At 35.8% G+C, this 20,495-nt stretch overlaps 1 protein-coding gene across 12 annotated transcripts in view; it reads right to left on the bottom strand.

Annotated features, from left to right (window-relative positions):
* Positions 1–20,495, bottom strand: part of RAP1A (RAP1A, member of RAS oncogene family) — an 81,061-nt gene that overhangs the window by 11,109 nt on the left and 49,457 nt on the right. For 9 of the 12 annotated variants that reach the window (XM_067041768.1, XM_059082008.2, XM_067041792.1 and 6 more), the window contains 5 exons: positions 14,332–14,415; positions 11,027–11,095; positions 9,037–9,093; positions 6,099–6,239; positions 4,498–4,641 (listed from right to left, as the gene is read on the bottom strand). In XM_067041768.1, the coding sequence (XP_066897869.1) occupies positions 4,498–4,641; positions 6,099–6,239; positions 9,037–9,093; positions 11,027–11,095; positions 14,332–14,388 (468 nt within the window). In that variant the 5' untranslated portion in view covers positions 14,389–14,415. The remainder of the gene's footprint in view (positions 1–4,497; positions 4,642–6,098; positions 6,240–9,036; positions 9,094–11,026; positions 11,096–14,331; positions 14,416–20,495) is intronic. The other 3 variants (XM_059082036.2, XM_067041835.1, XM_067041760.1) reach the window with 1 other exon arrangement.

The raw sequence follows: 20,495 nt of genomic DNA, 5'->3' as shown, positions 1-20,495 counted from the left end.
AAGACACTCAACATCGCTCATCATCGGGGGAAATGCAAATCAAAACAGCAGTGAGATATCACCTCACACCTGTTAGAATGGCAATTATCAAAAAGAACACAAATAACAAATGTTGATGAAGATGTGAAGAAAAGGGAACCCTCCTACACTGTTGGTGGGAATGTAAATGGACGCAGCCACTGTGGAAAACAGTATGGAGGTTTCTCAAGAAAACTAAAAATAGAGCTACCATATGACCCAGCAATTCCACTCCTGGGTATATATCAAAAAAAAACCCCAAAACACTAATTTGAAAAGATACATGCACCCCATGGGACTTCCCTGGTGGTCCAGTGGGTAACAAACACTCCATGCTCCCAATTCAGGGGGCCTGGGTTCAATCCCTAGTCAGGGAACTAGATCCCACATGCGTGTTGCAACTAAGAGGTCCTCATACTGCAACTAAAAAAAAAAGAACCCTAGTGCCACAACTAAGACCTGGCACAGCCAAAGTAAGTAAGTAAGTAAAGAAGTAAATAAATAAATAAATATTTTTTTAAAAAAGATACATGCACCCCAATGTTCATAGCAGCATTATTTGCAACTGTCAAGATATGGAAGTGTCCATCAACAGATGAATGGATAAAGAAGATGTGGTGTATATATACAATGGAATACTACTCTGTTATAAAGAATGAAATTTTGCCATTTGCAGCAACATGGATGGACTTAGAAGGCATTATGCTAAGTGAAGTAAGTCAGACAGAGAAAGACAAATATTGTGTGATATCATTTATATGCGCAATCTAAAAAATACAACAAACGAGTGAATATAACAAAAAAGAAGCAGACTCACAGATACAGAGAACAAACTAGTGGTTACCAGTGGGGAGAGGAAGTGGGCAGTGGCAATATAGGGGTAGGGGTTAAGAGGTACAAACTATTAGGTATAAAATAAGCTACAACAATATACTGTACAACATGGGGAATATAGCCAATATTTTATAATAACTATAAATGGAGTAAAATCTTTAAAAATTATGAATACACTGTAAACCTATAACATATAATATTGTACAGCAAACTATATACTTCAATTAAAAAAATAATGGTCCTAAGATTACAAGCCTAAATTAATTGTTGAAGGGGGCACCACTACCAAATGATTTATCCCAAAGCTACTAATTCATTTATATTCTTTTCTTTCTGGTCCATCCTACCCACTCTCCCATTTTCTTTAAACCATTTAATTCTATTATCTTATTTCTAAGAAAGTTGAAATCATAAGAGTTTATGAACAAAATGATAGTTTCTGTTTCACAACTCCAAAGCCCTTCAAGAACTTAACAATCATAAGCCATAAACAAAATCTCATTAGTTCCCCAGCCTCAGTGCATAATGTATAAGTGAAAAATAACAAAAGGATAAACTAAAATAGTAAATTAATCAAAACAACATGTTTCTTCATGGTAGCCATGGGTTTCTGGTACTAAACAAAATGGTAACTGGTTTTGTGGTATTACCCTTAAGGATTTCCTTGGCAAACAGTGCCTACCTCACAGCAGCAGTGATGAGGGCAAGTTCAAACTATAGTTATTTGGTTAGATATGCTGAAAGCCCTCAGTCTAGGTTCTTCCTCATCCTTCTGAACTACAGAAAAATCTAAAGGGAACACAGAATAATTTCTCAATCCCTCTATCATTCCTTAATTGGGATGTTTTGATTCCAATTATTATTCCAGCATCAGCAAAGAACAATTAATTCTTGATTAAGACTGATGTGATTCTGATACAACTATGTACTACTTTCAAAACACAACAAAAATGATGAGTTTTTTTACTTTTAAAAAATTATTTATATTTATTTAGGCTGTGGGTCTTAGCTGTGGCACGCAGGATCTTCGCTGCAGCATGTGGTATCTTTTTTTTTTTTTTTTTTTTTTTTAGTTGAGGCATGCGGACTTCTTACTTGCGGCGTGCATGCGAGATCTAGTTCCCCGACCAGGGATCAAACCTGGGCCCCCTGCATTGGGAGCATGAAGTCTTACCCACTGGAGCTCCAGGGAAGTCCCAAGAGTTTTTTTAAAAAAATTATATATTATATATTCTCTGATATAGTAGAGAATTAGAGGGCAATTTAGTTAAGCAGGATGTCCCTGTATGATTTCAAACTTGAGTCCAAGAGTTCAATCGTGTGAAAGTATGATTCCTCTATCTTCAGGCACTCAGAAATCACACGCTTATTTTCAAGGCATTAGCTATCTGAGGAACTATTAACTACCGCGTAGTTGGATTATTAGGCTATCAAGAGAGAAATATTAAAAGAAATTATTAAACTCTCAAGAATTTCTAGCATAAGGTTTGTATGTTTTCCAAAAGAGTAAACAACCTTAAATAGCTAATGTATTTCATTTTGTTGTATTTTTTTTCTATTTTTGTTTTATAAACCTTCATGTCAACAGTTGATTTCAACGAGGCTACTGTGAAAAAGTACCTCTGCTGCGTGGGAAACCGAAACCCAGAGGAGGGAGATTTAGTAGCATGTAAGTTCCCACACACAGGTAATGCTTGAAAGGTAAGGAATACCTCCGGTCCACTGTGCTCACTGGACCCTGGCCCAACTCAACCTCGGCTGAGCCCTATGAACTTGGTGGTCGGGTACCAGTGAGGGTGATGACAGGACAGCAGGAACTAGATCTCTAAGGCCAATCATCCTGCAGATGGTGACCATGCACTACTACTCCCCTAGCCAAGCTCATTGTTTTAACTCATGTGTTTATGTGTTTTACCTCAAAGTTCTCTCTCTTTTCTTTTTTGGTGGTGGTGGTGGGGAGACTAAGCCAAAATTTAACATTTTATGATCAGCCATGTTTTTCAGGATAACATCTATGAAACTGTAATTCCACAACAGAGAAAGTTGAAACTGGAAGCATTTCATACTTCCTTTCATTTACTTGGCAGTGAATTAGAAATAACTGTTGTTGAAGATCTCAGCAGGACTTGTTCCCCATTTGGATGTAAACTTCTTGAGGGCAGGAATAGTGTCTGTCTAAATGACTGTTACCCTGGTGCCTAACACAGTGGAACATAGGAACACAATGAATATTTGCTGAATAAATAAAATTTATGAATTTCTTATTTTTATGTATTTATTAAAACTGGTTTTACCTGAAAGGCAAGTTTTGACTTATTATTTGTAAAACTTATTTATTTATTTATGGCTGCGTTGGGTCTTCGTTGTGTGCGCGGGCTTCTCTTTGCGGTGGCTTCTCTTTGCTGTGGAGCACGGGCTCTAGGGCGTGGTGGGTTCAGCTGCTCTGTGGCATGTGAGATCTTCCCGGACTGGGGCTCGAACCCGTGTCCCCTGCATTGGCTGGCGGGTTCTTAACCACCTCGCCACCAGCGAAGTCCCGCAACCTTAAATTTTTTCGTGCCACATGTTTAAAGTAATTTGGTCATTTAAAAAGTCAAATAATAGTCTACAACCATAATTATCAGTGAAGGAAAAGTGACCAAAAGAACCAAAAGCCAGAGAGGAATCATAAGCAAAAACACACCAGAGGACTCTGATAATCTAAACCAGTCTTAACTCTCATCTATGTTGTAAGTGTGCTGAACTCTGACTGATTACCTGTGATGCTACAAATGGCAAGCACACTGGCAAATGAAGACTTTTGTACTACTGGGAAAGGAAAGAAGCCTATTCTGCTCTTTTTTTTTTTTTTTTTTAAGAAAATAAAAGCCTTATGTTAAAATTAACAAAAGCAAAGGAACCTCTTAAGATTTTGCTTGGATGTAGTGGTCACAGTTGGGGATTGCACTAATCTTTTAGGGATCCAGTAAACTATTGGCCCTTTACATCCAGGCAGGCAAGCTTACTTGTTAAGCATTCCTGTCCCCAGCTATGTTCTCAGGATAGTGGAGTAGTTAAGTCCTGGACAAAAAAAGCCTTGTGCACCTGCTGTATCAGGCCTAAAAGACCGAGTGAATTATAGTTCTGTATCCATCCACACTCACAAAGATTCTTCCCTTTGAGTCATGCACCAAAGGGAAGCAGGACTCAAAACACCAAATTCCATAATATCTTTGTGTACGACATAAGTTCATTACAGTTAACTACTTTGATTTTTTTAGTTTTCTACTTGACTTTACAACCTTTTTACACACATCTGCATAGGTAATTGTTATAATACAAGGGTGATGTGACAATTTTCACACACCACTTTCTGGCATATCATTTAGAGGCTTAGCAGGACTTTAAAAAACATATTCTTTAACTTAAACTACCTCTTTGCCAACAGGTAAATATAAGCGTCCTCATCACAGCCATCAAACTGATTTCATATAAGAGAAGGAATATGGTTTCTAGGAATTACTTAGTGTTTTCCATAAATTGATAGATAAAGACTACTTAAAAGAACACCACTTTTTCTTTTTAAAAAAATGTTTTTGGCTGTTAACTTGAAAGAAAGGAAACTAAAAAGGCACTTATTTGTGCTGCTTAGCAGCTGTAGTTTACCTCATTAACGTTGATCTTCGACTTTGCAGAAGATTCTAAAAAGGCACAGTTACACCACTGTCTTGCTAAATTCTGACCCTGTTCTTTGCCAACTACTCGCTCATCTTCCAGGTCACATTTATTACCAACCAAAATCATTGGAACCTGCGGGAAGGAAAAAATCGTATAATAAGCCCTAACATACTTGTTACTCAGCCTTTTATAAGTAAGCAACTACCAGCCACCAACTGAAATGTGTTAGTTAGGACTATAATCGTCATCAAGTGATTAAAAAAGGTATATGTACATGTGTTGAGGGGAAAATGGAGGGGGAAGAGACAGAAAAAATATGGACAAGATTCTATAACACTGATCTGCTAAATTATTTTAAGACTATAATCCCAAAATTCTCAGGTGGACTAATGCTAATGGCTGAATTCCAAGTAGAAAAATATGAAGGAAAAGGAACCTCCTGCAATACTCATTGTCTTGGTGTGTTTTAAGTGCCTTATCTCACAGGACCAAAAAATGCCAATAGTAGCAGCAAGACCAACACGTTAATAAGTTTTACTTCTACAACTGACATCTAGATCTGAAAACTAGCTTAGGTGAGATATTAAGGAAAAGTAAGAATAAAAATACAGCCACCGAGTAGCTATGTCTTCATCTACAACTCAATCTTTAGTTTATTACATGGGATAAAGAGATTAACATTACCAGAGTTCAGTGATTTGCATGTAATTGCCTATGAAAGGAGAACTCTCTTAGATGAATTAGTCATGGGAAGAAAGAGAACTATTCATTAGGTTATGGTTGGTCATGAGTCATATGGTGCAAATTCCTCCCGCCTACAGTATTACCCAAAGTTGAGGTCCTAAGCAGGTGCCTATGTTCCCATTAATAATGAGAGAGAACACACAAAAACTGAAAAGAAGGTACAAATGAAATTTTATATCCTAATTTATACAACTTTTGAAAAGGAACTTTCTGTAGCTCAAAACTGAGACAAATGTAAAATATACTTTTAATCTTTGCAAAAAGGCACAACAACAATGATGCTATTCATCAAATAAGACAAGAATTCTAAAACAGTATATTTTACCACAATAAAAAAAGAATTCTAAAAAAAAACAAACAAAATTAAAAAAATATAAAAATGCAAGTTAATTAAAATCTTTAACATAATTCAAAGGAAAAAACTAAGTAAAAACTGTACCAACAGAATTTTAGAAATAGGAACATAGCATTACGGTTCTTAATAATGTTCTCTGAACACTGTTTCTGACATAACTACCAACTTTCCAAGCCCAAATGGAGTCCCCCTTCTTCTACCAAGTACTCTTTGATTCTTCTTTCTCCACTGCTCTTATGACCCACATAGCACCATGTAGGTCCTAAGTGCAGTAGAGAAAGAAGAACTTTACATACGTGTCCTTCTTTTCTAACCATCTCAGCATATTATCTGTAGGTAAATTTAGAAAGCTTAAAAGTGTTTTTGGTCACCAGGGCTCTTAGGCGCATGGTAAATACCCTCTAAATCCTCTACTGATAAGAGAAAATGGACACTTTTTATTTGGCCACAGAGAGATGGCAGTATGCTATATATAGAGAGAAATACTTACATCTTCTGTGTCCTTAACCCGTAAAATCTGTTCCCTCAGGTCTTGTAAGTCATTAAACGTGGACTGAGCTGTAATAGAATATACTAGTGCAAACCCTTGGCCATTCTTCATATACAAATCCCTCATCGCTGTAAATTGCTCCTATAATAAAAAACATGCAATTATAAATATGACTTCTTAAATGTACACTGAAACAATTTAAATCAGAATAATCACAAGTGAGGTACTGAATTTTTTTTTTAATGTATGTATGTATGTATTTTTTTTTTTTTTTTTTGGCTGCATTAGGTCTTCGTTGCTGCACGTGGGCTTTCTTTAGTTGTGAGCGGGGGCTGCTCTTCGTTGTGGTGCATGGGCTTCTCATTGCAGTGGCTTCTCTTGTTGCGGAGCATGGGCTCTAGGCACACAGGCTTCAGTAGTTGCATCACGCAGGCTCAGTAGCTCCGCGGCATGTGGGATCTTCCCGGACCAAGGCTCAAACCTGTGTCCCCTGCATTGGCAGGCGGATTCTTAACCACTGTGCCACCAGGGAAGCCCTGAATTCTTTATTACATGTTATCATGACAGGAAACATAAGACATGATACACGGTTTCTGGAAAGTTTGAGATGAATGTTCCTGTCCCCTACGTACATGACTAGAAACAACTACAGAATTAGAAGGGAAATCTTAACCACTTTGTTTCTGTGTGATTTAGAAAAACTGCATATAGTTCCTTTTTATATATAGATTTTAATTATTTTGGTGCTACAAAAGTTGATATCCAAAGTAGTGTTTCTGGAAAAGAGAAGTCCAAGTACTGAACCCTGAGGCCCTCCAACATTAAGAGGTTGGGGAAATGAAGACAAATCAGGAAAGGAGACTTAGGAGTAACGAATCATACAGGGAGAAAACCAAGTGCTGTTTCCTAGAAGTCAAATGAATAAAATTTTTACAGATAAGGATAATGATCTACTGAGTCAAAGGTTGCTGAAAAGTCAAGGAAGTTGAGGATATATCCGAGGGATTGATTATGAATGACAGACCATGGACTTGAAGCTGTGTAAAGAGGGGGTTGAGGATATGATGGATAATCAAAGATGTTAGATTAACAGACTGCAGATTACAGTCAGGTTGAAGGGTATGAAAGGAAGTGAGATGGAGAAACAAGGGATGGTTAGTAGAGAGTAGGACACTTGAAAATGAGATTTAAGATGGTATTATGTTACTGGTAATCATATAGTCTAGGGTAAAGACCACACACATGAATGACTGAAGCAGGGTGGAGGTCAAGGAACTGAGAGGCCAAGTTACTGGATCATCTATATTACCCGTAAAGATTCTATTTGGATGCTTAAATCACCAAGAATTCGGACTAAAGCAGCGTTGGAGAAAGTAAGCAAAAATCTCAAGGAGTAAGGAGTGATCTAGAACAAGATCAAAGAGCATCAACTACTTGCCAAATGTTATGCAAGGCACTGGGGACAGAGAAGTAAACAGAAAATTACAACACAGCATGCTGAGTGCTAAGGATGGTAGAAATACAAGATATTTGAGAGCACAAGCGAAAGATCTCTGCAGAAGGGGAAAATTTTCTTAATTTGGACAAGAGGAGGAAGAAACAATGCCCTCACACTTGTGGAGGCTGTGAAAGGAAGAAATAGAAAGTTTTTGTTTTTTTTTTTAACTGTTGGGGTCTTTGGGAACAAAGGAGAATTATTGCTGATTCAGAAGCTAGGAAATTTGGGGGTTGGGCCAAGTGGCAAGAGGGGGAGATCTCAATTCAGCTGATATAAGAAAGAAGGAGTTCCAGTGATCCAAAGCTTCCTGTTGGAATCAAGATCCATTTTCCCACAAAAGAATAGAAAAATATGGTATAATTCGTACTCTAATTGCTCCAGTCGGCTTAAGTTTTTTTGATCTGAAGCTTTCTCACCATTTATAAAACTATAGTGGGAATATTTGTGCTGAATTTTAAAACAACTTAAAACATTTACGAATACCATCATCCACTTTGCGCAAGAGGGAAGAGATATGGGAACATATGTATATGTATAACTGATTCACTTTGTTGTAAAGCAGAAACTAACACACCATTGTAAAACAGTTATACTCCAAAAAAGATGTTAAAAAAAAAAAAAAAGAATACCATCCATTTTAAAGCTAGGAATTGCCTAATAGGTAAAGTCTATGTATATGGAGAAAAAAAAAAGAAAAGAGAATCATTTAATGTATACATTTTTTGTGGTAGTATAATTGTGGCAGAATAAAACTATCATTAATTAAACAATTAAAAAGGTGATGACAAATGAAGACAATGAAAATAAAAGCAAACACACAGAGCTCATACTATATAAAAGACATTTTGTGCCAAGTGATTTATAATCACTATCTCATTTGATCATTATAAGCACCCTATAATGTACTAAAGGTCATTATACTCATTTAAGCATGTGAAAAATGAGGCTCAGAATAATCCTAAAGATTTTTGTCAGAACACACGTATCTGTCACCAGTCCCTTGAGATGTTAAAATGCTAATAAAAAGCAAACAAAGTTTTTTAAATAAATGAATGACCATGTGTCAAGAGTTAGTCTTATTTAAACCCAGAGAAATACCTATTTTAACTAAAATTCTGTATTTAAAATACTTTCCTTTTGTTTGTTTGTTTAAAGCACTAAGAGCATAATCCTTACCTCAATACAGGGAAAAGAAACTCAACACACGGATTCTGTAGGTGAACGCAACATACAATTTAATAGTGATATGTGGGCATTAAGTACATCATAGATAGTTTCACACACATAAGAAAATTTAAGAAGCCCTACATTTAGAGACTTAACATTCTTAATCAGAACAAATGCTTTTACTCACAGGAATCATTCAGGTGACCAAATACTGTTCACAAATGAAAATCTGTCCCCCCACCCCCACCAAAAAAAAAGAGAAAACATCCTTACTGTTCCTGCTGTATCCAGGATTTCAAGCATACACTGTTGGCAGTCTACTTCAACTTGCTGTTAGGATAGGGGCGGGGGTGGAGGGGGATGAAAAAGTAACATCAAAATGTCAGTCTGTTTTCCTCCCACCTCTTCACTCAAAGTCCTTATTAACAACTACAAAGCCTTTCTCTAGCAGTTTGCTGTATTGGTGGAGAGCAACTTGGTACTACAGTAAAGAACAGGAGGTCTCAAACACATTCTATTAATAATACAGAAGCTAGGACTGTTAATCCTGAGTTTGGATATTTTTCTGACTACTATGAACTCTGAGTAATGATTTTTGTTATTATTAGAAGTCAATGGTCATATTCTGCAATTTAAGAAAAACTGCAACAAACAGGTATAGTTCTAACAGGGAAAAAATGTATAAAGTATGTATATTTATATTATCTTCAAAACAAAGCACAAAAATGTATAAAGTATGTATATTTATATTATCTTCAAAACAAAGCACAAAAGCAGCTCAAAACACAGCCAATATCTGGGGGTAAAGAAAACTTTGCCAACTTACCAGATTCAAGTTGTCAAAGTTTTACTAAAATATGCCCCAAATTTAATATAAAGGAAATTTTTAAGAGATAAAGGGAACACAATAACACTGAACCCATATAGTTCTCAAGACTTTAAAAAAAGGTACTTCTTTGGAAAAGCTGTGTGTATAAGGTGAAATTACCAGCAACTTATTTGGGGAAAATTTCAGTAATGCAACATGGTCTTCTAAAAATAAACATATTAACCTAAGGACTATTTTAAACTCTGCTTCTGTGTCAGATCAGGAATTGATGAGGAGATCCACCACAGGTGGATCTACAAACTCACTGTCTACCACTTATGGGACAAATGTGATAATAATCTGCACAATCTGCGAATGGGCATGTTCAATGAACAATGAATTAGGTCTGTAGTTTCTCAATATATATCACAATTTTGTTTCCAATTTACAGATAATGAAACTGCTCTGCCAGTAGGCTTGATGAACTTAATTCAGCAAAAGTTATAGCACTATTTAAAGGTAAATTCTAAAACATCTACCAAAGCAATCCTTTCTTATTTGTTGAAAGGCAGGTTAATCTTTTTGGGGGGTAGTGGGGTATACCGTTGGTTGCTAGGCTTTCTTACAACACTGGTTCTTCCCCCCCATAACATACTTGGGAAATAAAATCATGAAAATTCTCCACATTTCTAGCTAGTCTTATAGTTAAATAAAATAGTATTTTTTGTCAAGACCAACTATTAAAATTTTTTTCCTTTTAAATAAGCTTTGCTTTTTAGAAAGCAGCTTTTGGTTCACAGGAACACTGAGCAGAAAGTACAGAGTTCCCATACACCCTTTTCCTGCTCCCTGCTAGCCTCCCCCACTATCAGCATCCTGCATCAGAGTGGTACATTTGTGAGAATCAATGAAGCTTCCTGTATCAACACATCATTATCATGCAAAGTCCACAGTTAGCAGTTTTACTCTTGGTGTTACATTTTCTATGGGTTGGGACAAATGTACAATGTCATGTATCTACCCTTATAGTATTATACAGAATCCAACTCTTTTTAACTTTTTACAGTTTAAAGGTGAAATATTTTTAAAGTTATTATACAACTAAACAAAGATAACTTTCAGTTACTGTATAACTTCAAGCATAAAGTGTTCTTAATTTTAGTTCACAAAAAGAGTAATCAAAAATATACCTATTTTCTACATTAAAAGAATGCCCGCCAGGAAAATGTGTACACTAAAGAACAGATTACTAATCAGTAACAGAACATGGAGCTCTCTATAGCTAATAAGCAGTGTTCTATGAAAAGTATTTTGTCTTGGTGAAACTTTTAAAAACAAATACAGAACATCTGTATCATTTCTCAAAACTATTTTCAAAAAAGCAATTCCATGGATCAAGTTTTAAAGTCATAAAAAACTACTTGTAAGCATGTGTATACAAGTTTCACATTTTACCTTTCTGTAGGAATCTTCTATCGTTGGGTCATATTTTTCAACAAAAATTCCCTGAACAAATTGAACTGTCTAGAAATTTAAAAAAAGCAGACAAAAGTTAAGGACTTAAAAGAAAAATCAGCCCCTCTTAAATGTTACTTAACTTTGCAAAGTGGTAAAGGTTAAATGTAATTATATGAAAACTCTGTGTAAACATGAAAATGTGAAGTGTTATTATTTTTCAATATAAGGATACATTCATAATTAAGAGTACACTTATGAAAAGAGGTGGTCATGTTAAAAGCTGTCAGCAATGCTGCTGCTGATATTACACTGTTAAAATAATTACTATATTAAGTTTTAAAATACAACGAAGATACAAATAAGGACATGGATTCTAATTTACTAAAATGTGAAAATTTATCAGTATTTAAACTCCTATTACCCCTCTATGTATCTACAGCAAGTTTTATCTCATACCCTCAAAGGAGAGAGACAAAACAGTCTTTCTAATGGTGGGGGAAAACAGAAGAGGGAATTAAAATTTATTGAGTTTATTAAATTTATAATCACATTCAAATTTCATATTCACCCCAGAAGTAATTATTTTTCTGATTTGCCAGCTGAGATTCAAACATATGCCTTCCTGATTCCAAAGCCTTACTCTTTGTATAGGAAAACATTACCTACTCATCTTTTTCAGATCATCTACTTTTATCTCTAAAATTTCTATAAGCAAAGATGGGAAGCTAGGTATTTTACCATTCAGTAAATGAAAAGAAGTACAGAAGATGGTTGTGAAATATTTCCTAGATAGCTTTAGAACGGGGTCTGGTACATCACTGCCTAAAAGCAAGGGTAAGAATGTGGACTGAGGTCATTCACACTTCAATTAGCCAGAGGAATATTTTATACACTATTTTAGCTTGAATTAAATAGATTAATTCGAATATAATAAACTTCTTCAACTATCTATAATGGTGGTTCCATTCCTCAGCTCTCATTTACTCTTCAACCCACCCCAGGATGGTTATGGCATCATCACCTTACTGTAGCTGCTTTTATCACATCCAGCTACTATGCTATGACTTCTGAGCAGTCAAGTAAAGGTACATTATTTACATTCAAGTACAAGATACATTCTTCTATGCTGGATCCTCCAATCCTACCTACTCTTTGAAGGTTGAGAGGTACTCAGAGCCCAGTCCTGAGTTCTCTTCTCTCTCTAGTCTCTCCCTAGACAACCTCGTTAATTCCTATGGATTTTTAATTAATTTATTTATTTTAAAAAGGTAATTCATGGACATAGGACAAAATGCAAAAGACACAAAACATATGTAATGGTAACTAATTCTATTTACCATCTTTTACAATTCCACTCCTAACGAAGTAATTGATATGTTATCTGTAGCTTATTGAACCTTGCAAAAATAGCCTCTGTTCTTTTATAGTATCTCCCCCCTCATTCTTCCTTTCTTATAAAACACATATGGTACTCTACACTGCTTGGTATCTTTTCCCTCCTAAGTAATAGAGCTTAGATATCATTAATTATCAGTATATACAGAGCTGCTGTATTCTTTTTAATGGTTTATAGTATTCTACTCAAAATACGTATTAAAAACTTATTTAGCCCCTACTGGTAGACATTTAGGTTGTTTCCAAACTCTTGCCACTGTAAAGAATGTTGTAATAGACATCCTTGACCATGTCATTTTGTATATGTGTACTTATGTGTGGGATACATTTCCAGAAAGGGACTTGCTGAATTGAAAGTTACATGCGTTTAAAATAACAGATACCAAGAGGGAAGAGATATGGGGACATATGTATATGTATAACTGATTCACTTTGTTATAAAGCAGAAACTGACACACCATTGTAAAGCAATTATACTTTAATAAAGATGTTAAAAAATTAAAAAAAATTTTTTAAATAATAATAAAATAACAGATACTCGCAAACATTCACCACAGAGGTACTAAATTATACTCCTAACAGTAATGAAATTCCCATGAAATAAATACCATAGATATATTCATGGCAACCCAAATCATACCACAAGTCTCTCTTTTAAGCTATTGTCTTGAGGATCTGATGTTTATTTGATGTATTTACTCGAACATCTCACAAGCACATGACATTTGACATGACTCTTGATTTTCACTCTCAAATCTGCTCATTCTCCAGTGCTTTCCTTCTACTTCTTTAATGGTCCATTCATAAAATCAGTAGCTCGATTGTGATATTTGGGAGTCACCCTCGACAGCTCCTTCTCTCCTAGTCCCCATATCAACATAGCACTAAGTTAATAGTCAATTCTACCTCCTATTTAACTCTCAAAACATCTACTTTTCTCTTCTTCACTGCTAATATAAGTTTCCTCAAACAATAATGTGGTGTATTGCATTAACTCCCAACTTGTTTCCCACATCTTCTCTGCCTGTCTTCTAAATTACTCTTTATAGAACAAAGTGCTCTCTTTAAAACATATACCCAATTCTGTCACCACCACCACCCTCCAAAAACCCCACCTTCAACAGCTTCTCATTGTCATTAGGAATAAATTCCAAGTTCTTACAAGGTCTTCAAGTCATGGTCTGGCCCCTGCTTATCTCTCACCTCATTTCCCTCTACTTTCTTCCCGGTTCACTCCTATCCCAACAACTGTGACCCTTCTCAGTTGTTCAAATGCTAATTTAGTTTCCCTTGTCATAGGGGTCTCTTAACAATATATACTTTTCTTTCAAAGTATCTCTCTCACAATTATAATCAAGTAGTTCTTTGATTAATTGTGTATCTATTAAATCTCCTCCACTATAATGTAAGCTCTGTGAGGGAGACTATGACTGTTTTAACTGTTCACTGTTGTAACTTTAGAGTCTGACGTTGTAGAAGCTCAATGAACACTTACTAAATAAATACAGCATGTGTACAAAAAAAATGACCTTTATTCCACTTAAGTCTGGGATGGGGGTAGGGTAGGACTTAATCCATTGGTACTTGTAATAATCAGTCTCCCACACTAGAATGTAAGTTCCATAACAATGAAAACAATTTTATTCCTCTTTGAATCACAAACACTACTACTTAACATAAAATAGGGAGCCAATAAATATTTGATAAATGAAAGAATGAATGAGCCACCATTATAAAACTACACATCCATGGTTACTGAATGAGTCCTTGTACCCTGGTAGGCCAGATATTAGGCATATAAAACATACTGCCACCTTTTCTCTCAGTGACTAGAAATTGTAAAACAAGAAAATATCACCGTTCTTCTTGTATTATATTAATTAATTATAGTTAGGTGGCTAACTTACCAGAGCAGACTTCCCCACGCCTCCTGAACCAAGGACCACTAGCTTGTACTCACGCATGATGTGGTCTTTTTAAATACTGACAATCTGGGAAAAAAAAAAATCAAAGATTAATAAACATGCTAAGAATAGCCTAAGAATGTACAACTGTCACATGAAAAACATGACATTTTGTTTTTTGTTTGTTTTTTCCCTTAAAACTATCAAGAGGAAGACAGAGGCTATACAACAAAGCCATGAATATTTTAATATAAATTTATAGGACCACTGCCAGGCATTTTAATTCATTACAGATTATCATTGACTAGTCAACAATCATTAGCCTGTTCATGTTACTTCGTATTTGATCAGAAAATAAGATGATTAAAACTAGTAGTTATAGCTACAATCACGAGCCCGACTCTTTACGAAGCTACCACTTAAACATACACTTTTTTGAAAAGTTCACTCATGAGCTTGAATATAATGAAAATGCTATTTTATTTGCTTCAAATATCATATGTAATTCTATACTGTTTTGTTCATTATTGTATTATTGGCGAACCACGTAAACTGTTACCTCAAATATTATTATGATACAAACGGGAAAATGTAGATGAAATTGTTAAAACTCTGTAGGTAGGTACTGCTGGTTTATTTCATAAGGCCCAAACTGCTGGGATGGGGGAAGAAATACAAACTTTATTTTTTATCTCCATGATTATCTTAAAAAGATACAAAAGAATTTCCAATGACCATGATGATGTAAATAGGAATGAACTTTCCATCCCACAATAAACAGCTAAAACACCAAACAAAATATATGAAACAACTGTCTGCAGACATTGTTGGACAATAAGCAGTATAGCACTGTGATCTCTAAGAGATGGGAAGGAAATGAAGTGAGACCTACACCCGCCCTGGCTTTCTGCCTAGAGGTACTTTTCAGCTTGTGATGCACGGAGAAAAAACTCAAGCAGAGAAGTTACCAGAGAAGTGGGAGTTATGCACAGAAAACTCCAGAAATCTGCACAGGGGTCCACCTGAGTCTGCGGCCAAACACTAAGCCAGGCATGCAGGATGAAACTCCATGAGGTAAGGCAAAGAATAAATAGGAATCTGTAAGCTGAGCAATTCCCAGAGTGCTGGGAAATATTGACATTCTGACCAGAAGAGTCTTCTTTGTTGAAAAATAGGCAATTCACTTGAAACCCCAGAATATTCATAGTTAGTACAGGAGTAAACAAACCCAAGAGTAAAAAATACTCTACATGCTTCCTAAAAAGGCTTAAAAATACGCCTCAAAAGGATTGAGTCAATCCATAGATAAAAGCTGCCTGTCAGAACAAGTCCAAGATTTTTTTAAAGAAAAAAAAAATTCTACCGTTCAACAATATGAAATTTTCAACGTCCACAGCATCCAATAAAAATTAATAGAAATGGGGCTTCCCTGGTGGCGCAGTGGTTGAGAGTCCGCCTGCCGATGCAGGGGACACGGGTTCGTGCCCCGGTCTGGGAAGATCCCACATGCCGCAGAGCAGCTGGGCCCGTGAGCCATGGCCGCTGAGCCTGCGCGTCCAGAGCACAGGAGAGGCCACAACACTGAGAGGCCCATGTACCGCAAAAAAAAAAAAAAAAAAAAAAATTAAAACATGTAAGAAAATATGACCTGACACTAGGGTGGAATGAGTCAACTGAAACAGTCCCAGAAGTGAGATAATGGAATTAGCCAATGAGGACTCTAAAACTGCTATGATAAATATGCTCAAGGATTTAAGGAAAATATGAGGAGAGAAATGGTAGACATAAAAGAACCAAAATGAACTTCTAGTGTTCAAAAACAGTATCTGAAATGGAAATATAACCAGATGGGATTAACATTATATTAAATACTGCAGAAGGAAATTTCAGAGAAACTGAGAAGAAGACAGAAAAAAGCTGATGAGGAGGGTAAAGAGTGGGGAGATGGAAGGAGAGGGAGAGAGAAAAGAAAAGGAAGAAGAAAAATAAAAGAAGAAAGAAGAGGAAAAGCAGAGCTATCAAGTATATGTGTGTAACTGGAATGGGGTGGGGGGGTTGAATAATAAAATAAATAATAAAATACTTCAAAATTTGATAAAAACTATAAATCCATAGACCCAAGAAACTCAATGAGCCCTCTTCTTAGTATAAATACAAAGAAAAGAACAAGACACAATAATCAAATTCCTGAAAAACTGTCAAAGAGAGAAAATCTTACAAGGAGCCAAAGGAAAAAGTTTAGCTACAGAGGAACAAAGTTAAGAAAATATATACTTTCTCGAGAAGCTATGCAAGACAGAGGAAAATACATCTTCCAAATGCTTAAAGAAAAATATGGTCAACCTAGAATGCTAAATACAATGAATGTATCCTTCAAAAATGAAAGTGAAAAATTTTTTTTTCAGATCCCAAAAAAGAAAGGAAAAAGTTCACCAGCCTGTGCTTAAAAAAAGCAAAAAAAATTCTTCAGGTGGAAGAAAATGATAACAGATGGAAATGTGGATCTACATAAAGAAATGACAATTGGGGCTTCCCTGGTGGCACAGTGGTTAAGAATCCACCTGCCTATGCAGGGGACATGGGTTCGAGCCCTGGTCTGGGAAGATCCCATATGCCGCAGAGCAACTAAGCCCATGCGCCACAACTACTGAGCCTGCATGCCACAACTCCTGAAGTCCGCGCACCTAGAGCCCATGCTCCACAACAAGAGAAGCCACCACAATGAGAAGTCAGTACACAATGAAGAGTTGCCCCCGCGTGCCACAACTAGAGAAAGTCGGTGCACAGCAACAAACACCCAACGCAGTCACAAATAAATAATTAATTAATTAATTTTAAAAAAGAAAAAGAAAAAGAAATGACATTACTAAAGAAATAAAAAGTACCAGAAACGGTGAGAGTAAATCTACAAGACTTTTTTGGCCTCTTAAAGCAAAAATAACAACATACCACAGGGTTTACAACATACGTAGAAGTAAAATATATTACAATAATAGCACAAGAAAGGGAAGGGAACTTGGAAGTATAATGTTCAAGGTTCTTACATTATATCTGGAGTAGTATATTATTTGAAGGTAAATAATTATATGTTAAAGATGCATACTGTATATCCCAAAGCAACCACGGGGGTGGGGGATGGGGGAGAAGAGGCATAGCTAATAAGCCAGTAGCTGAGATAAAATGGAATACTAAAGAAAAACAAAAATCAACTCATCCACAAAATAGCAGGAATAATACAAACGAGCAGAAAAGAACAAAGAAAAGATGGGAGAAATACAAAACAAATAGGATAGAATTAAAAGGCAACCAAATCATTACATTAAATGTAAGTCATCTATTCTAATACCCAACATTCAAATTCAAAGGTAAGATAAAAAAGCAAGACCTAATTATATGTTGTCCTCAAGAAACAAATACAAGAAAAGTTAAAAGTAACACTTAGTGGGGACAAAGTCACAGTTGGTGCTTATATTACCACTGTGGTATGTTGCCTGCATTCAAAATAGAAACAAATACTCAATTTCATTTAGAGGTTAGTAAAAGAAGTATCTTGGGAATTCCCTGGCAGTCCTGTGGTTGGGACTCAGCACTTCCAATGCAGGGGGCACATCCCACAAGCTGTGTGGACGGGCCAATAAATATAGGGTTGGCCCAAAAGTTCCTTCGGTTTTTAGGTAAAAATAAAAGATACATTTTTCATTTTCACCAAGAACTTTATTGAACAATGAATGTATTCACCGTTTTGTTTCACTACCTTTTGCCATTTTTCAGGCAACTTCATAATTCCATCTTCCCAAAACTTTTAAACTTTTTGAGCAAAGAACTGTTCCAGGTACCTTTTACAGTCTTCCAGGGAATTGAAATGTTTTCTATTAAGAGAATTTTGTAAAGACCGAAATAAATGGAAATCTGAAGGTGCAATGTCTGGTGAATACAGCGGATGAATCATAACTTCCCAGCTAAGCTGTAACAGCTTTTGCCTGGTCATCAAAGAAACATGCGGTCTTGCATTATCCTGATGGAAGATTATGCGTTTTCTGTTGACTAATTCCGGATGCTTTTTGTTGAATGCTGCTTTCATTTGATATAATTGGGAGCAGTTCTTGTGGGAATTAATCCTCTGGCTTTCCGGAAGGAGTTCATAATAGAGGACTCCCTTCCAATCCCACCGTATACACAACATCACCTTCTTTGGATGAAGACCAGACTTTAGTAAGTGGTTGGTGGTGGTTCATTTCGCTTGCCCCACGATCTCTTCCATTCCACATTATTGAACAGTATCCACTTTTCATCGCCCATCACAATTTGTTTTAAATAATGGAACGTTTTCGTTACGTTTAAGTAGAGAATCACATGCGGAAATAAATACTGTCAAGAAGGTTTTTTTCGCTCAACTTATGTGGAACCCAAACATCAAAGCAATTAACATAACTAAGCTGGTGCAAATGATTTTCAACACTTGATTTGGATATTTTGAGTATGTTGGCTGTCTCCTACGTGTTGTAACATTGATTGTTCTCAATTAATGTCTTGATTTTATTGCTATCAACTTCAACTGGTCTACCTGACCGTGCAGCATCGTCCAGCGAGAAATCTCCAGCACAAAAACTTCTTTCGACACGTTTGATCAGTCTCAGCACCTTCTCCATACACTGCACAAATCTTTTTTTGCGTTTCAGTTGTGTTTTTACCTTTCTTCAAATAATAAAGCATGATATGCCAAAAATGTTTTCCTTCCATCTTCAATATTAAAATGGCTACAAAAAAATTCACCAATTTTGATGTCTTTTTTCAAGTGCATGCTGATATGACAGTTGTCACAATACAATCTAACAAAATTGTTTCAAATGAAGTTAAAGACAACTAAGTGTTACTAGAGCCATCTTATGGAAAACACCGAACAAACTTTTTGGCCAACTCAATCAATCAATCAATCAAGATGTATTCCCCACCCCATACAAATGCCGGGGACCTTAAATTATGAATCCTTACCTATTCTAAGCAGTTAGCATTTTAGGTTACTCTAGTCAGACTGTTCTCAAACTTTTTAGTTTCAGGTCTTCTTTACACTCTTAAGAGCTTTTGTTTATATGGGTTCTCAGGAATGGATGTTAGATTTTTTTCAAATACTTTTCCTGCATCTATTGATATTATATGGTTTTTCTTTTTCTTCTAGAATATGACCACTCTTACTGCTTCTGTTCAACACTGTACTAAGCTATGTATAGTAGGTTCTAGACTATGCAAAAGGAAGAAGTGAAACTTTTTTCATAGATGACATGGTCCTGTATGTAGAAAATTCTAAGGAATATACAAAAAAGCTACCAGACTAATAAGTGTCTTCAGGATAAAAGACTGATACAAAAAAAAAGCAACTGTATTTCCATATACTGGAAAAGAACTGGCAATAAAATTTTTAAAATTCCATTTACAATAGCATCCAATAAGAAATAAATACTTATAAATAAATACAGGATAGCTTTTCAATGGAAGTTACATAAAAGATAAGTGAAAAACTGAAGAGGAATGTTATAGGTGTATAGGAAAGGGCATGCTAAGCAGAGGAACAGCTTGAGCAAATACTCCAAATTATTAAATACAGAAGATTGAGGGAATACCACATAGCTCAGCATGGGTAAAACACAGGGCTTAAAAATAAGGTATGGAAAATGAAGCCGGGTATGGAGACTGGGTTATGCTTGCAAAGGCATTTGCCACATTAAGGAGTTTACTTTTTATCTAGTAAGCAATAAGGAGAGTAAACAATGATTTTTTTGTTTTGTTTTATAAAAGTCAAGTTTTATTACTTTTTAAAAAATATTTGAATTTTATTTATTTTTTTAAACAGCAGGTTCTTATTAGTTATCTATTTTATACATATTAGTGTTATATATGTCAATTCCAATCTCCCAATTCATCATCACAAATGTAGAGAACAAACGTATGGATACCATGGGGGGAAAGTGGCAGGCGGAGTGGGGTGGTGGTGGTGTGATGAATTGGGAACAATGATGTTTTTAAAAATTACATATAGATATTCTGGAAAGATAACTGATAACAGTATATAAAATAGACTGAAGGAAAGAGAAACTAGAGGGGCAGGGAGAATAGTTAGGAAGCTACTGTAATAGCTCAGGTGGAAAATGACACAGGCCTGTATAGTAGCA

The sequence above is a fragment of the Kogia breviceps genome, chromosome 1, assembly GCF_026419965.1.
Source record: "Kogia breviceps isolate mKogBre1 chromosome 1, mKogBre1 haplotype 1, whole genome shotgun sequence".
Lineage (NCBI taxonomy): Eukaryota > Metazoa > Chordata > Mammalia > Artiodactyla > Physeteridae > Kogia > Kogia breviceps.
The sequence above is the reverse complement of the archived record's forward strand: the minus strand, read 5'-3'. Positions and strand labels throughout refer to the sequence as shown.